Source organism: Lissotriton vulgaris, chromosome 7 (genome assembly GCF_964263255.1).
Source record: "Lissotriton vulgaris chromosome 7, aLisVul1.2, whole genome shotgun sequence".
Taxonomy (NCBI): Eukaryota; Metazoa; Chordata; class Amphibia; order Caudata; family Salamandridae; genus Lissotriton; species Lissotriton vulgaris.
This window is the reverse complement of record NC_141695.1, coordinates 392,964,270-392,978,854: the sequence shown is the minus strand read 5'-3', so window position 1 is coordinate 392,978,854 and position 14,585 is coordinate 392,964,270. Positions and strand designations below refer to the sequence as shown.

Here is a 14,585-nt window from a genome sequence, read left to right as displayed (position 1 = left end):
ATATGCTAGCGTTTTAAATCTACATCCATTTAACATTAGTGGTGGAATTTGAACATTGTTTTGCAATTTTCGTATATAAGGATCAAGGTATAAAGCAAAAAGCAGGGGGGAAGAAGGACACCCCTGCCTTGTACCTCTCTGGATGTTAACTGCAGAAGACTGACCTCTGTTAACCCTTATCTTAGCCGTTGGGTTTATATATAGGGATTGTAGAGCCTTTATATATCTTGGTCCTATACCATTCCATCTCAAAACTTCCCACAAATACCTCCAGGAGACCCTGTCAAATGCTTTCTCAGCATCCAAAAACAGGGCAGCCATAGGATCTTTTAGAATGTTTGCTACATCAAATGCCATGACTACCTGTCTAGTGTGCTGAGTTGTTCCCTTGCCCGGTATAAAGCCATGCTGTGAAGGAACTACCAGTGTTTCAATTACCCTAGATAGTCTTTTCGCCAAAATTTTGGAAAATACCTTAACATCTGCATTCATTAAGGTAATGGGACGATATGACCCCGGAGCGTCTGCAGGTTTGCCCTTCTTTGGTATTACAATAATGTCTGCACCGCCCCATGATTCTGGAACAGACTCACCCATTTGTGCCAACAACATTACATTAAACATTTCATTCAGAAGAGATGATTGAAAGATTTTGTAAAATTCTACCGGTATTTGATCCGGACCAGCTGCCTTGCCAGATGGTAATTCCCTCAGAGCCTCCACCAGTTCATTCAGCTGCACTGCCTCTTCCAATCCATTTCTGTCCTCCTCTGTTAGCGCAGAGGGGTCTATCTCACTTAAGTAAGTCCTAATATCTTCATCCCTTTCCTGACCATCTAAGTTATATAGTTCCATGTAGAAATGTTTAAAAACTTCTCTAATCTGATCAGCTTCCTTGACCGTGACTCCCTGAGAATTTTTTATCTCCTTGATATCAGCCATCCCCTCCCTTTGCCTGGCTCGCACTGCCAATATATGCCCTACTCGCTCACTAAGTTCATATACCTTCTCTTTATTTGCTACATACTTCTCCACTGTCTTTTTCGCTATCCCATCCATAGCTTCATTTTTTAGCTCGATTATTTTCAATAATATCTGGTCGATTGGGGATTGTCTAAGTATAGCTGAAATAAGTGCTTCCTCTGCTTCCCTGATTAGTTTGTAAATGATTTTCTTATGTATATATTTATCTTAATGTGTATATTATTGTTTGTTTGTTGTATGTATTATGTGTATGTAAGTATGTGTATACTTATATATGTGTATGTTTATATATGTGTATATGTTATGTGTATTTGTTATGTGTATATTTTTTGTAACCTCCCCCCTTCATGGCAATTGACACCATCTGCCATAGCATAGAAAGCTAATAATCCTTGTTCCCTAAGAAACCTTCTCGGCAGTAATGAAGAAAGGGCGATTCACTTCTAATGAATCTGATGAAAGCAGGATTGCTTTGCTTCCTTTTGTATGTAACACTGCAGCAGGTCCAGGGTCTCAATTATATCACTTGCCCAGACCTCACAGAATAAAGACCATACAGACCCCGTGTATCATTTTGGGCAGGAATTTCTCGTTTCCTGAAGTCAAAGCTTTTACTGTTGTCTTGCTATGAGTACTCCCAGACATTTGCAAGAATTCCACTCATCTCCTTGTTTTTTTCTTCATGTGATACATTGTGTGACAATTATGCTTAAAGATGTGTCCTTGTTAACAGTGGCTCAATAATCGAGCTGCACCTCCCTTTGAGGGCTATCTATGTTGAAACCAGTCTCGGGTTTGTCTTCCTATTTAAGGGGATCTGGTCTGGTAGTTCGGATTTGGCCGTTCCTATTGGACCGGGACAAACCCCCATTTGTATAAGGTAGTGCCTGTCTGAAGTGCCATATTGGGCAAAAAACAATGGACTGTAATACGTCCCAAGTGATTGGCTGAGACTATTGCAAGGATTTCACCCATCACCTTTGGCTTTTCCTCAGTGTACCTCCCGAAGTAAAACATGTCCACACAGATGTGCACCCTGTGCTCATAGTGCCCCTGGTTTCAAAGTGCAACTTAATGATGATGTCCAACTAGGCTGAACCTGGTCTGTGGTTACTTTTGTTCCCATTCAATGAGGAACTGGTCTGACAGTGTGGCCAGGCAGATTGCATTGGGGAAGACCCAAGTCTCATTTGGACTGTGGAAAGCAGCGCCTAGTAATTGCCAGTGGCTGAGATTTTGAAGCATTATACCTATATCCTCTGTGTTTTCATCAGTGTCACGCCCTGGGCATGACAGGTGTGCCCAGATGTGGTGCCACGCTCATTTTCAATAACTAAAAACAAGGAGGTATCCTTATAAATCCAATTTGGGACAAGGAGAAGTAAGTATACAACAGAACAGGTCCCTATATTTCCAAGGTTGAAGGAAGCTATTTAGGCATCCACTAGTTACTCAAGGTTAGATAGGATAACTACATAATAAATTCAACTCACATGAGAAGTCTTTAAAACATCCATGTTTCTAGTCTAGTTTCTTAATAAACAATACATTTTAAAAGGATTCTTTTTAACTATTGGCTGAAATAAAAATACACCAAATAAAAGGAAGCAGGAGATGTTTCCCAAATAATTATAAATAAAGTGATGAGGAAGCCGATCGATCACATAAATATAAATGAAAAGGATATTAAACTACTACAGTAGTTTCCCAGAAACGTTGCTCTGAAACTGACGTGATTATAAAAGTGATTCACGTCCTAAATTCTCGCTGGTTTTACACGATCTTTCAGTCCGCGCATCTGTGTGGATAAAAAGACATCTAGCCTCACAAGCTCACTATTTTACTACGAACAAATGAGTGACAAGCGGAGCAGGGAGGCCGATTCTTCAAATATAGGTAAGTAAACACCAGGTATTATTGTCTATAGCTAGCGAGGCAGTAGGTAATGACCTCACCTTCAGAAACCGTAATCATTACCCTAATACTCTGAAACATTGTAGAATAGAAATAGAGGCAATAACTAATAGATTATAGAAGGGACACTTTGCACATAATAATTTAAACTAACATAGAGCACGATGAATTGTCCATCTAAAAGGCTATAAAAGATACGGCAACCAGCATTCTACAGCCGATCGCTGCAATCTCAGAAACCATCTAACAGATTATAGCGTAGCCCGTGGTATACACATACAAGTTTTAAAGAACATTATATAGAAATAATAAGAGTACACTCTCAAACATTGCTGAAGAGAAATAGAGGCAATATCCAATAGAATAGCGCAAAAGTTATAGAAGGGACGTTGTGCACGTAATAATATAAACCAGCATAGTGCATGAAGAATTGTCCATCTAAATGGTTATAAAAGATACGGCAACCAGCATTTTACAATCGATCGCTGCAATGTCAGAAACCACCTAAGTGATTACAGCGTGACCCGAGGTATATACATATAAGTTTTTAAAAAACAATATATGGAAACAATGGGTGCAGACATGGAGTATTCCATCCATTAATTATCATATACGTGGGTTGGCTAGCCATGCATCAAATGTTGGCAGCACACAATGGAGATTAGAGGAATTATGTTTACTCTATATCGCTGTGACACAAATACAAATTGAATACATGGCGTCCACTCCTAATGATAGAGGGTGACAACACTGTATATAAACCAACTACCCTTCTACGAATGAATACCTTGAAGTATAAGTTAATATTGAAGAGATTAGCTCTATTCTCGTACAAATGTATTTAATTTTGTTCCATATATCTGGTTAATTAAAATATACCACCTATAGAAGACGAAACAGAAACAAGAAATTAGAGCGATTATCAGGATATCCAGTCACGCGCATCTCCCAAGGTTTAAATCCATAATAGTGGGTAAGTTGATTTAAATGTCATTCGTAAAATAAATCAAAAGAGCAGATTTAGAGCCTTATGATAAAACTTATCTATTAGTTTTTAAACAGTGACGAATTATAAATCATCAGACTTCGGTGGCTCCCTTGTCCTCAAAGAGAACACATATATCAAGAAATTTTAAGGTAACCATTCTTATGTAAATAGATGATGAGAGCATAACGTGCCAATTAAGAACGGTTAAGATAACAAATTGATACATTTAATTATTTATTTAAAAGGGTTTCCAATCCGGAAAGGGTAACCGGAGGACGGCAAACTAGCAGAAACACCTAACCTAACGAAGAAAAGACGGTTAGAATATGATAAAATCCTCAAATTGAAGACAGAGGTTGAAAAAATTCCACTTTTTTAATAAGGTATGCATATCAGAAATCCATTTTCTTGATACAATAAGTTAATGCTTCTCTCAAATAATTTTTGTAGATTTATAATGGCTCCATAATACTCAAAACCTAGTACCACCTGTGTTTATATTTAGACAGTGCCGAAATGTGCCTAATAGTACTGCTATAATCATGTTTAGACAATGTTGAGTGTAAATACTGTATGTGAGTAGAATAAATAATGTAAAAAAGAAGTGCATGTTTTATGTAACTAATTGTATGTTTCTTTTATTAATTAGAATTTTGTCCTGATGAAGGTGTTAATACAAATACCGAAACGCTGCGTCGGCATCTTGCATTTTTATCGTTCCTCGTGTGGATTGACACACTTTTAATTTTGTATCTTTATTGTATGGCACTTCTCCTTGTGCAAAATATTGTATTATATGAATAAATTGTACAATTTTTACTTAAGTTTGAAGTGATTTCATGTTATATTTTATTTTTAAATCTATCATATATGAGAATGTGGCACTAATGGGTTCTTGAGTAACTAGTGGATGCCTAAATAGCTTCCTTCAACCTTGGAAATATAGGGACCTGTTCTGTTGTATATATCCACGCTCATTTTGCCATTGGGCTCTAGATGCACTTCATGGATTAGCCCAAATAGCCGAAAGTGATGCGAGGCTTTTGGTGTCCAGTTGAAAGTGGACCGGACCTGGTACTTTTGGCTGCTCCTATTTTCAAAGAACAATGTCTGATATGTATATAGTGGTACCTGTTTGACATGGCATAGTGAATGGAAAATGATGGACTGAAATGCAGCCCCAGGCACTTCAAAGTAGCTGGTGCTTAAGTGGCTGAGGCTTTGCAGATATTCCACCCATCACTTTTGTGTTTCCTCAGTGTGAAGACCTAAGGGTGACTAGTATGTCGATTGTCGAGGTGGGTGACCAGTGCACATTGTGCCACTGGATGGATGAAGCCAGTATGGAGTTGCTTGTGTACCTATTCAGAAGGGACCTCGCCTTACAGTTCTCCTACAAAACCAGTTCCTTTATCCTCCATCTGAATCCCTTCCCTGACAGCTGTCAAAGCCCCCCATTTGTGCATTGGGCCATTTTTCAATACAGAATTGTTCACAGGCAGAGGGATTGCTATGTACTCCAGTCCTTCTGAACTTTGACCCTTCTGCCTGTATACACACTGTGTGGCCTCTGTTATTCCTGTTGAGCAAGAGATTATTCAGTTATTCCTGTTCCTTAGTCAAGTAGCTCCCAACTGTTAAGAACAAGGTTCATGTGCCACAAAGAAGGAGTCTGTGTACAACACCTATTGGTAGCATCTTCTTATATCTATTAGAGGTACTTTCATCCATAACAACTCACGCCACTTCCAATTGCTGAAGTATAATATGTGGGTAAAAGTTGACGGCGCCATGCGCGGCAGAAGTATAATTTATACAGTCTTCATACAAAACCCGCTAATTACCGATCAATAGGCCAGTGTAAAAAAAATGACGCTGGCATAATTTCTAGAATTTTGTATTACACTTGTTACGTGAATTGTCACAAAAATGACACCATTATGCAAAGTGACGTCATTACCCTGTGTTTATGGCACAATATTTACACGGGAGAACTGAAAGGACCAGAATACGAGTGACTGTTGTTCACAGCAGTTGTGTTTCTGCGCCATTTTTTAAGTTCAAAATGTGTCCCCGCATCCAAATGAATGCAAGGAAGCATTTCATGCTAAAATAGAGCGCTAAATGCCGGCTTTATTTTTGTCGTAATTTTGCATACATTTTGGGGGGTTTCAAATAATTACGCAAAAGCAAATTATGTGAATTTCACACACCTATACTTGTGAATCGATTGCACCTTCTGTTTGATGCAAAAAACGTAACTCCTCAGTAATCAACATAAATATATACATCTGACCAGTCCATAACTAGGGTCGGATTGGGAAGGCAGGCAATCAGGCATTGATTGGTCGATGGGCCGGTGCCTCAGCGGCACCTGTGGTCTAAGCATGGGCGAATTTTGCGGATCTCGCGTTCGCGAATTTTGCGGATTTGCGGATTCGCAATCCGCAAAATCCGCGAATTCCCGCGAATTTGCGGATTTTTTTTTTTTTTGTGTTCGCCCGTGTTTCTGCCAGTTCGCGAGGGTTTTTACAATTTCGCAATTTGCGAACTTACCTGTCGGGTCGCAAGTTTTGCGAACTTGTTGTTTCTACATGTCCAGCCTGTTTGGGACACTCTTCTTCATCACTGCCACTCTCTGTCACCACTGCCACTCTCTGACTACTCATGCCACCCTCTGGCCCACCCATGCCACCCTCTGTTTCATCACCACACCCTCTGGTTGTCCAGTGTACATTATTTTCGGCAAAGCAAAGCACACCTTCCCTGCCTCAAGTGACCTGAATTAATTTGGGGCTGATTAATGTGTCACAGAATATTTTTTTAGCTGGCACCTGCTTCCTTAGTGCGCCCTGATTAGTGATCTTTTGCACTTGCTAAGTGCTTTCATTGTTGCAAAATTAGTTACAACACCTGCCCTGCCCCAACTGACAATAATGAATTAGGGGCTAATTAATGTGTCACTGAAAGAATTTAAAGTTCCAGCCTGGCACCTGCTTGTCTGCTCCTTTAGCTGTAAATCAGGACCTTTGTGGCATACAGTTAAGGTCAGAGCAGGGTCACACAATAGTTGCAAGCAGGCAACCGAATTCTGGAGGGCCCCCTCAGGAAGCAATACAAAGAATCGTTACAAATCATGAGGTTGACCTTTTGCACCTGCTCATTGCTTTTGCTTTTGCTGAAATCGTTTTGCGGTTTTTTTCGCGCTATTCGCGGGGCGCGGCGTCGTGCGAAACCGACCGCGGAAGCCGCCAATTCGTGCGAATGAGCATTTTATTTTTTTGCGGCTTGTTGTTTCGCGAGTTTTTTTGCAGTATTCGCGAGCCGCTTGCAGCGCAACACGCGAATTTACCCCAAGGTCGAGTACGGGCGCGGCCATTTTGTTTGCGTGACGTATTTCCGTTTCCGCCCGCTATGTATAATCTCGCGCAGTAAGCGCATTGCGAGTAGAGGTTCGCACGAGATCGCGCGGGAAATCTAGAGGTTCGCACGAGATCGCGAGGAAAATCTCGCGCGAACTGACTTTCGCGCTCGGAAACGGGCGCCGGCCATCTTGTTTTTCATTCATTTCCTGTGTCTGGGCATGGTGTTTAATCCTCTTGATATCTTTCCCATCCTTTGCTTGTTTTCAGTTTTTTTTTTACGATTTTGCTTCTTATCTATCCCTCTCTTTTCCTAGCTGTATATTTTTGTCTTTTCTGCTATTTTTCTTTACTTTTAAACTACTTTTGTAAACTCTTTTCTTTTCTTCTTCCCTATCCTATTCTTTCTTAATTTTCTACTTCTTCCTACCTTACCTGCCCAGACCATGGTCAAGCCAGGCGCCGTGAAGCTGCCCAGGCACTTGAGGGCCGCAGCGGCGGCGGGGAGTAGTGCTGGACCCAGTGGCAGGACAGCAGGCGTGAGATCGAGGGGGGAGCAGGTGACGCGCCGGGAGATATTCAGCCCGGAGGAAGTGGGCGCGCTGGTCTACTTCGTCCAGCGCCGCCTGCCCAGGACCATCGCGGGAGGCGGCAGGATCGCGGCCGGCGGCTATAACATGCGGGAGCGCCGGAAGCGGTGGGAGAAGGTGTGCTGGGCCATATCCCACCTCTACGGGGTCCAGCGCACCTACAGCCAGGTCACCCATCGCTGGACGGACCTCCTGGACCGCGAGCGCGACCTGCTGGACCAGCTCGGCTTGGAGATCCCCGGGCTTGGTGAGTAGTAGTAGCCATTGGCATTTAATCACTCACTACTATGATGTTTTCTCCTGCTCTGTGTTGTTGTATTGCAAATATTTGTTTTTTACATGGAGCAAGCCAATAATGCCGCTGATGACGATTACATTGTAGTTAAATTATATTTCAAAATCTTCTGTGCATTTCAGGTGCACTGCTCTCCTTCTCAGTGGGGTTGCTACTATGCTTATTTGTTTTCTATTTCGTGGTCTCATTGGCCTGAGTAACTATTATGTATGAGTGTACTTAACAGAACTGCGTAATGCTAGACACTAGGGGGCAGATTACATTTACAAGCCCCTTGCGCCACGTTTACGTTGCCTTGCGTGACGCAACAGCGGCGTAAACGTGCCGCATCCCTGCAAGTCATTTACAGCATGACGCATCTAGGGAGATGCGTCACGTTATAAAGCCATGGGCCTGCACCACAATGGGTGCGTTCCTAGTACGCAGGGTGGGCGGTCCAGCGGCTGTGCGCCTCGCAAAATTGCCTGCGTGAAATCTACAAGATTTAACGCAGGCACTTCTGCGACGCTGCTACGTCAATTCAATTCCTTATGTCTGCTCGAAGCAGGCGAAAGGACTGACACAGCATGTAAAGTATTGGGTGGCCCTGAGCATTACTGGAGTTGCATTGCGTTGGCGACGTGACTCCAGCGATGCGCCGCTCTTACGTGACGAGATGCGTCACGCAAGTGCCTACCCTTGCGCCAGGGCGCGCCGCATTGTAAATGAGGCACATCTGCCGTGTCGCAAGGGTAGTTTTGCGTGACGCATTTGATCTGGCGCATCTCTGGAGATGCGCCAGAACGCGTAAGTAAGTATGCCCCTAAGGGGCAGAATTGCAATTACCGTCGCATCCCTGCAAAGTAGCAGGGATGCGCCATTAATTGTGCGGCCCGCTACCACCACCAAACATGGTGCGCCGTATTTGCAATGCGGCTCCCCATGGGCCCAAAACGTCACCGAAGCTTTACTGCTGGAGTTGCGTCGCAACGATGGCGCAGCTCCATCAATGCTCTGGGGTACCCTATCTCCCCAATGCTGGGTCAAGCCGTACGTCTGCTTCAAGCAGGTGCAGGGTTTGTGTGACGCATCATTGTCCTAAAGGTGACTGATTGATATTTTGTAGATTTCCCTCAGCCACTATTAGGATGTGTTCCAGCGCAGGAATGCCCTCCCTTGCGCCGGAACGCCCCCTGATGGCGCAGGGCTTTATAACGGGATGCATCTCCCAAATGCGTCACGTTGTTATAATATTATACGCCGCACCATGGCGCCCTTTTTTGTTTAGCTGCTGCGTCACAAAAGTCACGCAAGAACGGCGCAAAAGAGCCGCAAGGGCTTAAATCTGCCCCTTCCTTTGTAACCCTGACAATAAGAAAAATAGTGGCGGTGGATTGATAGTTTGACTATTTAAATGACTGGTAATGTAGCAGGCAACTGTTAGTGTTGTCACTGATCTGACTGAAATCACAATGGAGTTTGTCTGTCACTTTGCGTCTTGCCTGCGGACTGCTGCCTGCCAGTCCTAGGTGAACGTTTCAGTACTTTGTTTAGTGAGTTACGTGACTTTCGAAGTCACAGGTCCGCAAATAAATAAAAAGTAACCATAATCAATATAATTTCGCGGAAATATTTTGTTATTGTTCTTTTGAAATGTTTGATTTGGTTGACATTGACAAGCAACAATCATCCATGTTTTCTGTTCTTTCTTTCATGTTGTACGTCAGCTCCCCCCAGGGGCGAGAGGAGGACACAGGAGCAGCAGGCGGCGGATGCTGTTCATCAACAGGGCCAGGATCGGGCAGGCGAGGGCTCCTCTGCTGGCCCCAGTAAGTTTTCATTTTAGACTAGTACCTATTTTTCCTAGCGTTCCTCATTTGAATTTTTTCAAAATTGTCTTTGCTCTTCTTGTAGACTGTATCTAAATTCTTATCCTGCCTCTACTATGACTCCCTGTGGTATTACTAGATTATTCTTATTAGTCTGTCTGTGTAGCTAACTAAGATTGCACGGTTGGCGAAACTCCCATGATTCTAGTCAGCAATAGCTCTATCAACTTAGTGCAGTCCTCTGGGATTGTCCATAATGTCTTTTGAAGTGTTCTATCTGGACTCATGCTTGCAAAAATTGCAAAACCTTTCGTTCAGTCACTCTAGTCTGGAGGACCAAAAAACACAGATTGTATTTAAATTTAAAAGCTTTATTAAAAGTAAACACATTTATTAAAATGAAGTCATAATAAAACTAAACGTTTAACTGATAATGGAAAAGTGGTTAGTGCTGACGATTAATTGAAGACATTTCTTGTGGTCGAGCCGAGCTCTCACCTGGTTTCAACTTGATCTTGTTGTTAGAAGTCCATCTTCTGTCTGTGTGGAGAAAAATGGTGCGTGTTAAAAAATCAGCCTTCATCAGTTGTGCCAAAAAGTGCAGCAAGACAACCTTCCCTGGAAAAAGGGACATTTTTTTTAACTTTAACGTAGACAGTCACAAATTACATTGTTTTCACATGTCTTCATTCCTAGACCAAATACTAGTGACTAGTGAGTGCTTTATTCTAAGATTCTTAAATGTACTTTGTAGGTGGAACATCTGGTGGCGGGGCCAGTGTGGTGGTGGTGCTCGACACGGAGGCGGAGGGCAATTCATCATCAGGGGAGGAGGCGGCGGCGCCGGATGTGAGAGTTGAGACGGTGGTGGCGGCCAGAGGTAAGCTCTTATATATTCCTTACTTATTGAGATTGAAGACTAGCTGGGAAGGCAAGAATATGAGATGCATGGCTGGGTGAATGATGAAGCAATGATGGGTGGAAGGACAACAGCCTGGGTGGGTGACACAGAAACTGTATGTGTCCATATACCTGGATCATGCTACTATCTGACTCTTAGATAGCATATGTGTATCTAGAGCAGGGGTACTCATAGTACGGCCCGCGGGCCGGTGGTGGCCCGGCAAGCCTTCCTTGGCGGTGCGCAGACCTTGCAGACAATCACTGCTCCCCCGGCCCCCACAGAGCAGAGGCTTTTTTGTATTTCACCTGTTAGCGCCCCTGCATCTCCACTCTGACAATCACTGCTCCCCCGGCCCCCACAGAGCAGAGTGGAGATGCAAGGCCACAAAGAGGTGAAATAGAACAAAGCCTCTGCTCTGTGGGGCCGGGCAAGCAGTGATTGTCAGGGTGGAGAAGCAGGGGCGCTAAAACAAACAAAGCCTCAATAATATGTTAATGGTCTTTTAAAGACCTGTTAAGTACTTTGGTGTTGTTGTCTGTGTGTGCGCGTTGAGGAAGCGGTCTCAACCCGGGCTGAAGGCTGACACAGATAGACACACACACAGTGAGATGACAGAGGGAGAGGGAGGGCAGGAGGGAGAGAGAGATGGAGGGAGGGCAGGAGGGACAGCAGGAGGGAGAGAGATGTATGTAAATGCTGGGTCTGGTGGCTCAGTGGATGAGGGCATCTGCTGCAGGGACCTGTGTGCAACCTCATGGTCACAAGTTATCGTTTTGCTTTAGCCCCGCCCCCTCTGACTCCGCCCCCACCAGTGCGGCCCTCGGCCACAAACTACACTGTAAATGTAGCCCCTGAGAGAAAGTTTGTGAGTACCCATGATCTAGAGAGAGTAGATGGTCAGTGGATGAACTAAGTGTAACTTTGAAGAGCATGTAACACTGCACCCGCACGTCCGTTCCAGTGTAGGAAAGGCAAGGAAAAGAACTTTTAATTTTGTCCAAATACTACCATAAGTAGTAGCAGTAGTTTGTATTGCAAGCACTGCATAGATCCGGTTATTATGGTGGCCACTCCCTACCTCTCTTAATAAGTTTAGTAGTACTCAGTCATTCATGTGTGGATGTATCACTGCCTGTCACTCAATAAAAAGCAAAGCACCTAAAGTCATCCCATATATAAGCAAAAACATCCCATGTGAAGTGATAGATAATCAGATTATTTATCTTCTTCAATTTTCCATTTCTAGTACTCATTTCCACTGTAGGGTGAAAGTTAAATTAATTAAGCAGTAGCCCTTGAGTTGTAACAGAGTATTCTCAGTGCCACCCGTAATAGAAAAGTAAGAGATTCACCACCTGCATGTACTGGACGGGTACAGTAACGCAACGGCAACGCAAGTCTAGGTCACTCCTCATGGCGTGCGTCTCTTTTTCTCGGGTGCAAGTTTACCGCGCTGGCATTATGCCGGCTTGCAGAAAATAACGTACCAATTTTCCAAAACAAGAGACAAGAAGAAGAATAAGACTGGTGTACTTTCATAGTCGACTCCAATGGAAGTCCACAGTGCTCATAGAATTTGTTCCTTAAACTCCCACTAATGTTAGAGCAAGGATGAAGAAGTGTGAGGTTAGATAGATACTGGCCTCAATAGTTATGTAATGCGCTTGCAAGTTGCTAGTTGTACTGCAGCACACATTTCTGCTGAATGATTGAGTTAATCTTAAAGAGCATTGGTTACAGACTATGTCTTTCTTTCTTCATATAGGTTCTCCTTCCAAACGAACAAGGAGGAAGGAGCTGGCTAGAGCGGCCCGGCAACGGAGAATCGAGGCCACTGTTGCGGAATATCGGCGGCTGGTGGCCCTGGAGGACGTGGAAAGTGTGCGGTCGACAACAACGACAACGTCGTCCTCCGTGGCCTCACCGGCTGCCACCGTGACCCAGCACAGTGGTCCACCGAGACTGAGCCGGGCTGCCAAAGGCAAACGCCACCGCCGAGCAGCAAGGCCAACAGCTGCTTCTCACAGGCCTTGCACCTGCAAGGCAGTGAAGGCACGCCTGCGCCGCACTACCCTGATGGTGTCCCGCCTTCAGCAGGAGCTCGCCTTGCTCCGCGAGGAGCATGATGCCCTGGCCCAAAAAGTTAACAGCATCCACCCATAGTGTCCCTTGCCCCTTTTTTAGAGACTTTTGGGGGGTGGGAATTGGGAGTTGGGTTTTTGGGGACTTTTGAAGGACAATCGTTGGGGTTAGGGAGGGTCTTGCGGGAGATTATTTTGTTAGGGATATAAATATACTTTTTCAAACTTTATCTGAGCATACCTGTTTTTTACTGCTTGCCTGGTGGGTGGGGGTTTAACGTTGACTGTTTTCCTGAAAGTTTAGTTCCATTTTCTTCCTTTAAGTGTAAATGCCCAAATGTTTTCAACACTAAGTGCCTCTCACAGACTAAGTGAAGTGAATCCAAGAGTCCTAGGACTTTAGTAGTACTACCTTCAGGCTCTCGTCTCTCGTACTAATACTCCATTATACCCCCAAACCACCAAACGCTTATCTTACCTGTAATTTGTGTTTGAAAGTAGGGCTAGGCCCAGGGCTGGCTCCACGGGAAACACCGAATAACGTTGGCAATCTTGGTCGGATAAAATTTCCTCATAGCGGTGGTAGTAGTGGTGTGACACAGTGGCAGTTGCATGCCTATGAAAAAAAAGAAAATGAAATCTGGTTTGTCCTCCTGAGCAATTCAACGGTACAACTGAGAATATAGCAGGTGACAGAAGTACAGTAGAGCAGTGCCACATTGTAGCCTAACAAATGGTAAAGTATAACTACTAATTCGGTTGAAGTTCTTTCACATTAGCAATGGTTCTTTGTCAAGCAGAGTAAGAATATATCATCGACAACTGTGGAAAGAAAGAATGCGACAGTACAGGGCCTGTGTGGAATTATTGATAACTATATTCAACATAAGGTCTCTGTAGCCAGATACCCGAGAGCCTTGCTGGTCACTATAAATCCATTCACAACAACACTCAATGGGGTTGGTCTGGAAGGTGTCACGTTTACTCCCCGTGATCCAGTCGATGCAAATATGGTTCCACCTCCAAATGTCACCAACACCCAGAAGTGTAAACACAGGGTGTTCGAGGCATTAGGCGAGGGAGAAAAATAACAAACTAAAATAAAAAATGTGGGATGGGTAAAGGTAGGGTCAGCAGGGAAAGGATACCTGTAAGAGAAGACAAGACAGGCATCAGTGAAGTGATGTCCTAACATACAAGGGTACTCTCATATAGTCTCACTAAATAGTCTGCAAGTCTCCCGCCTACTCATGGGAAATGTAGTTTCATAGTACGGTAGGCGCTTAGGGGCTGCGTAACCTGACAGAAGGTATAGTAGATAGAAAAGGAGAAATTGCTTTTTTTCTAGGTGTCCCCTCACTCACCAGGGTTGCCCCTTGGTGACATGCTTCATCATTGGGGCCATCCCAGTCCTCTACGGCCTGGGGCGTGCTGCGACTTGCGAATTACGTAGGAGCACTTACAAATGACTATGTGTGGTGCAGATAGTGGAGTGGACTAAGTGATGTGTTAAGGGATCAATGTAGAAGCCGAGAGAGAGCAAAGAAATGCAGTCACAGTCAGAGAAAAAGGCAAGGGATACTGTATCTATGTGGTTGTAGTGGTCCTGTTGGAAGTGGTAAGTAAGTTGCCCGCAGAAAAAAAATCCTCCTATTAGCG

At 43.9% G+C, this 14,585-nt stretch overlaps 1 protein-coding gene across 2 annotated transcripts; it reads left to right on the top strand.

Moving 5' to 3' along the window:
• Nucleotides 1–9,842: 9,842 nt before the first annotated feature.
• On the top strand, nucleotides 9,843–13,156 carry LOC147701728 (uncharacterized). 2 transcript variants are annotated; one of them, XR_015297196.1, is made up of 3 exons: nucleotides 9,843–9,941; nucleotides 10,696–10,821; nucleotides 12,611–13,156. XR_015297196.1 is itself a non-coding variant. In XM_086928692.1 (2 exons), exons 1-2 carry the CDS (start codon nucleotides 10,683–10,685, stop codon nucleotides 13,006–13,008), a joined length of 537 nt encoding a protein of 178 aa, XP_086784818.1. In that variant the 5' UTR covers nucleotides 10,667–10,682; the 3' UTR covers nucleotides 13,009–13,156. The 2 variants fall into 2 exon arrangements, 1 of the variants encoding a protein (XP_086784818.1); XM_086928692.1 differs by lacking the exon at nucleotides 9,843–9,941 and having other exon boundaries at nucleotides 10,667–10,821.
• The last annotated feature ends 1,429 nt before the right edge of the window (nucleotides 13,157–14,585 follow it).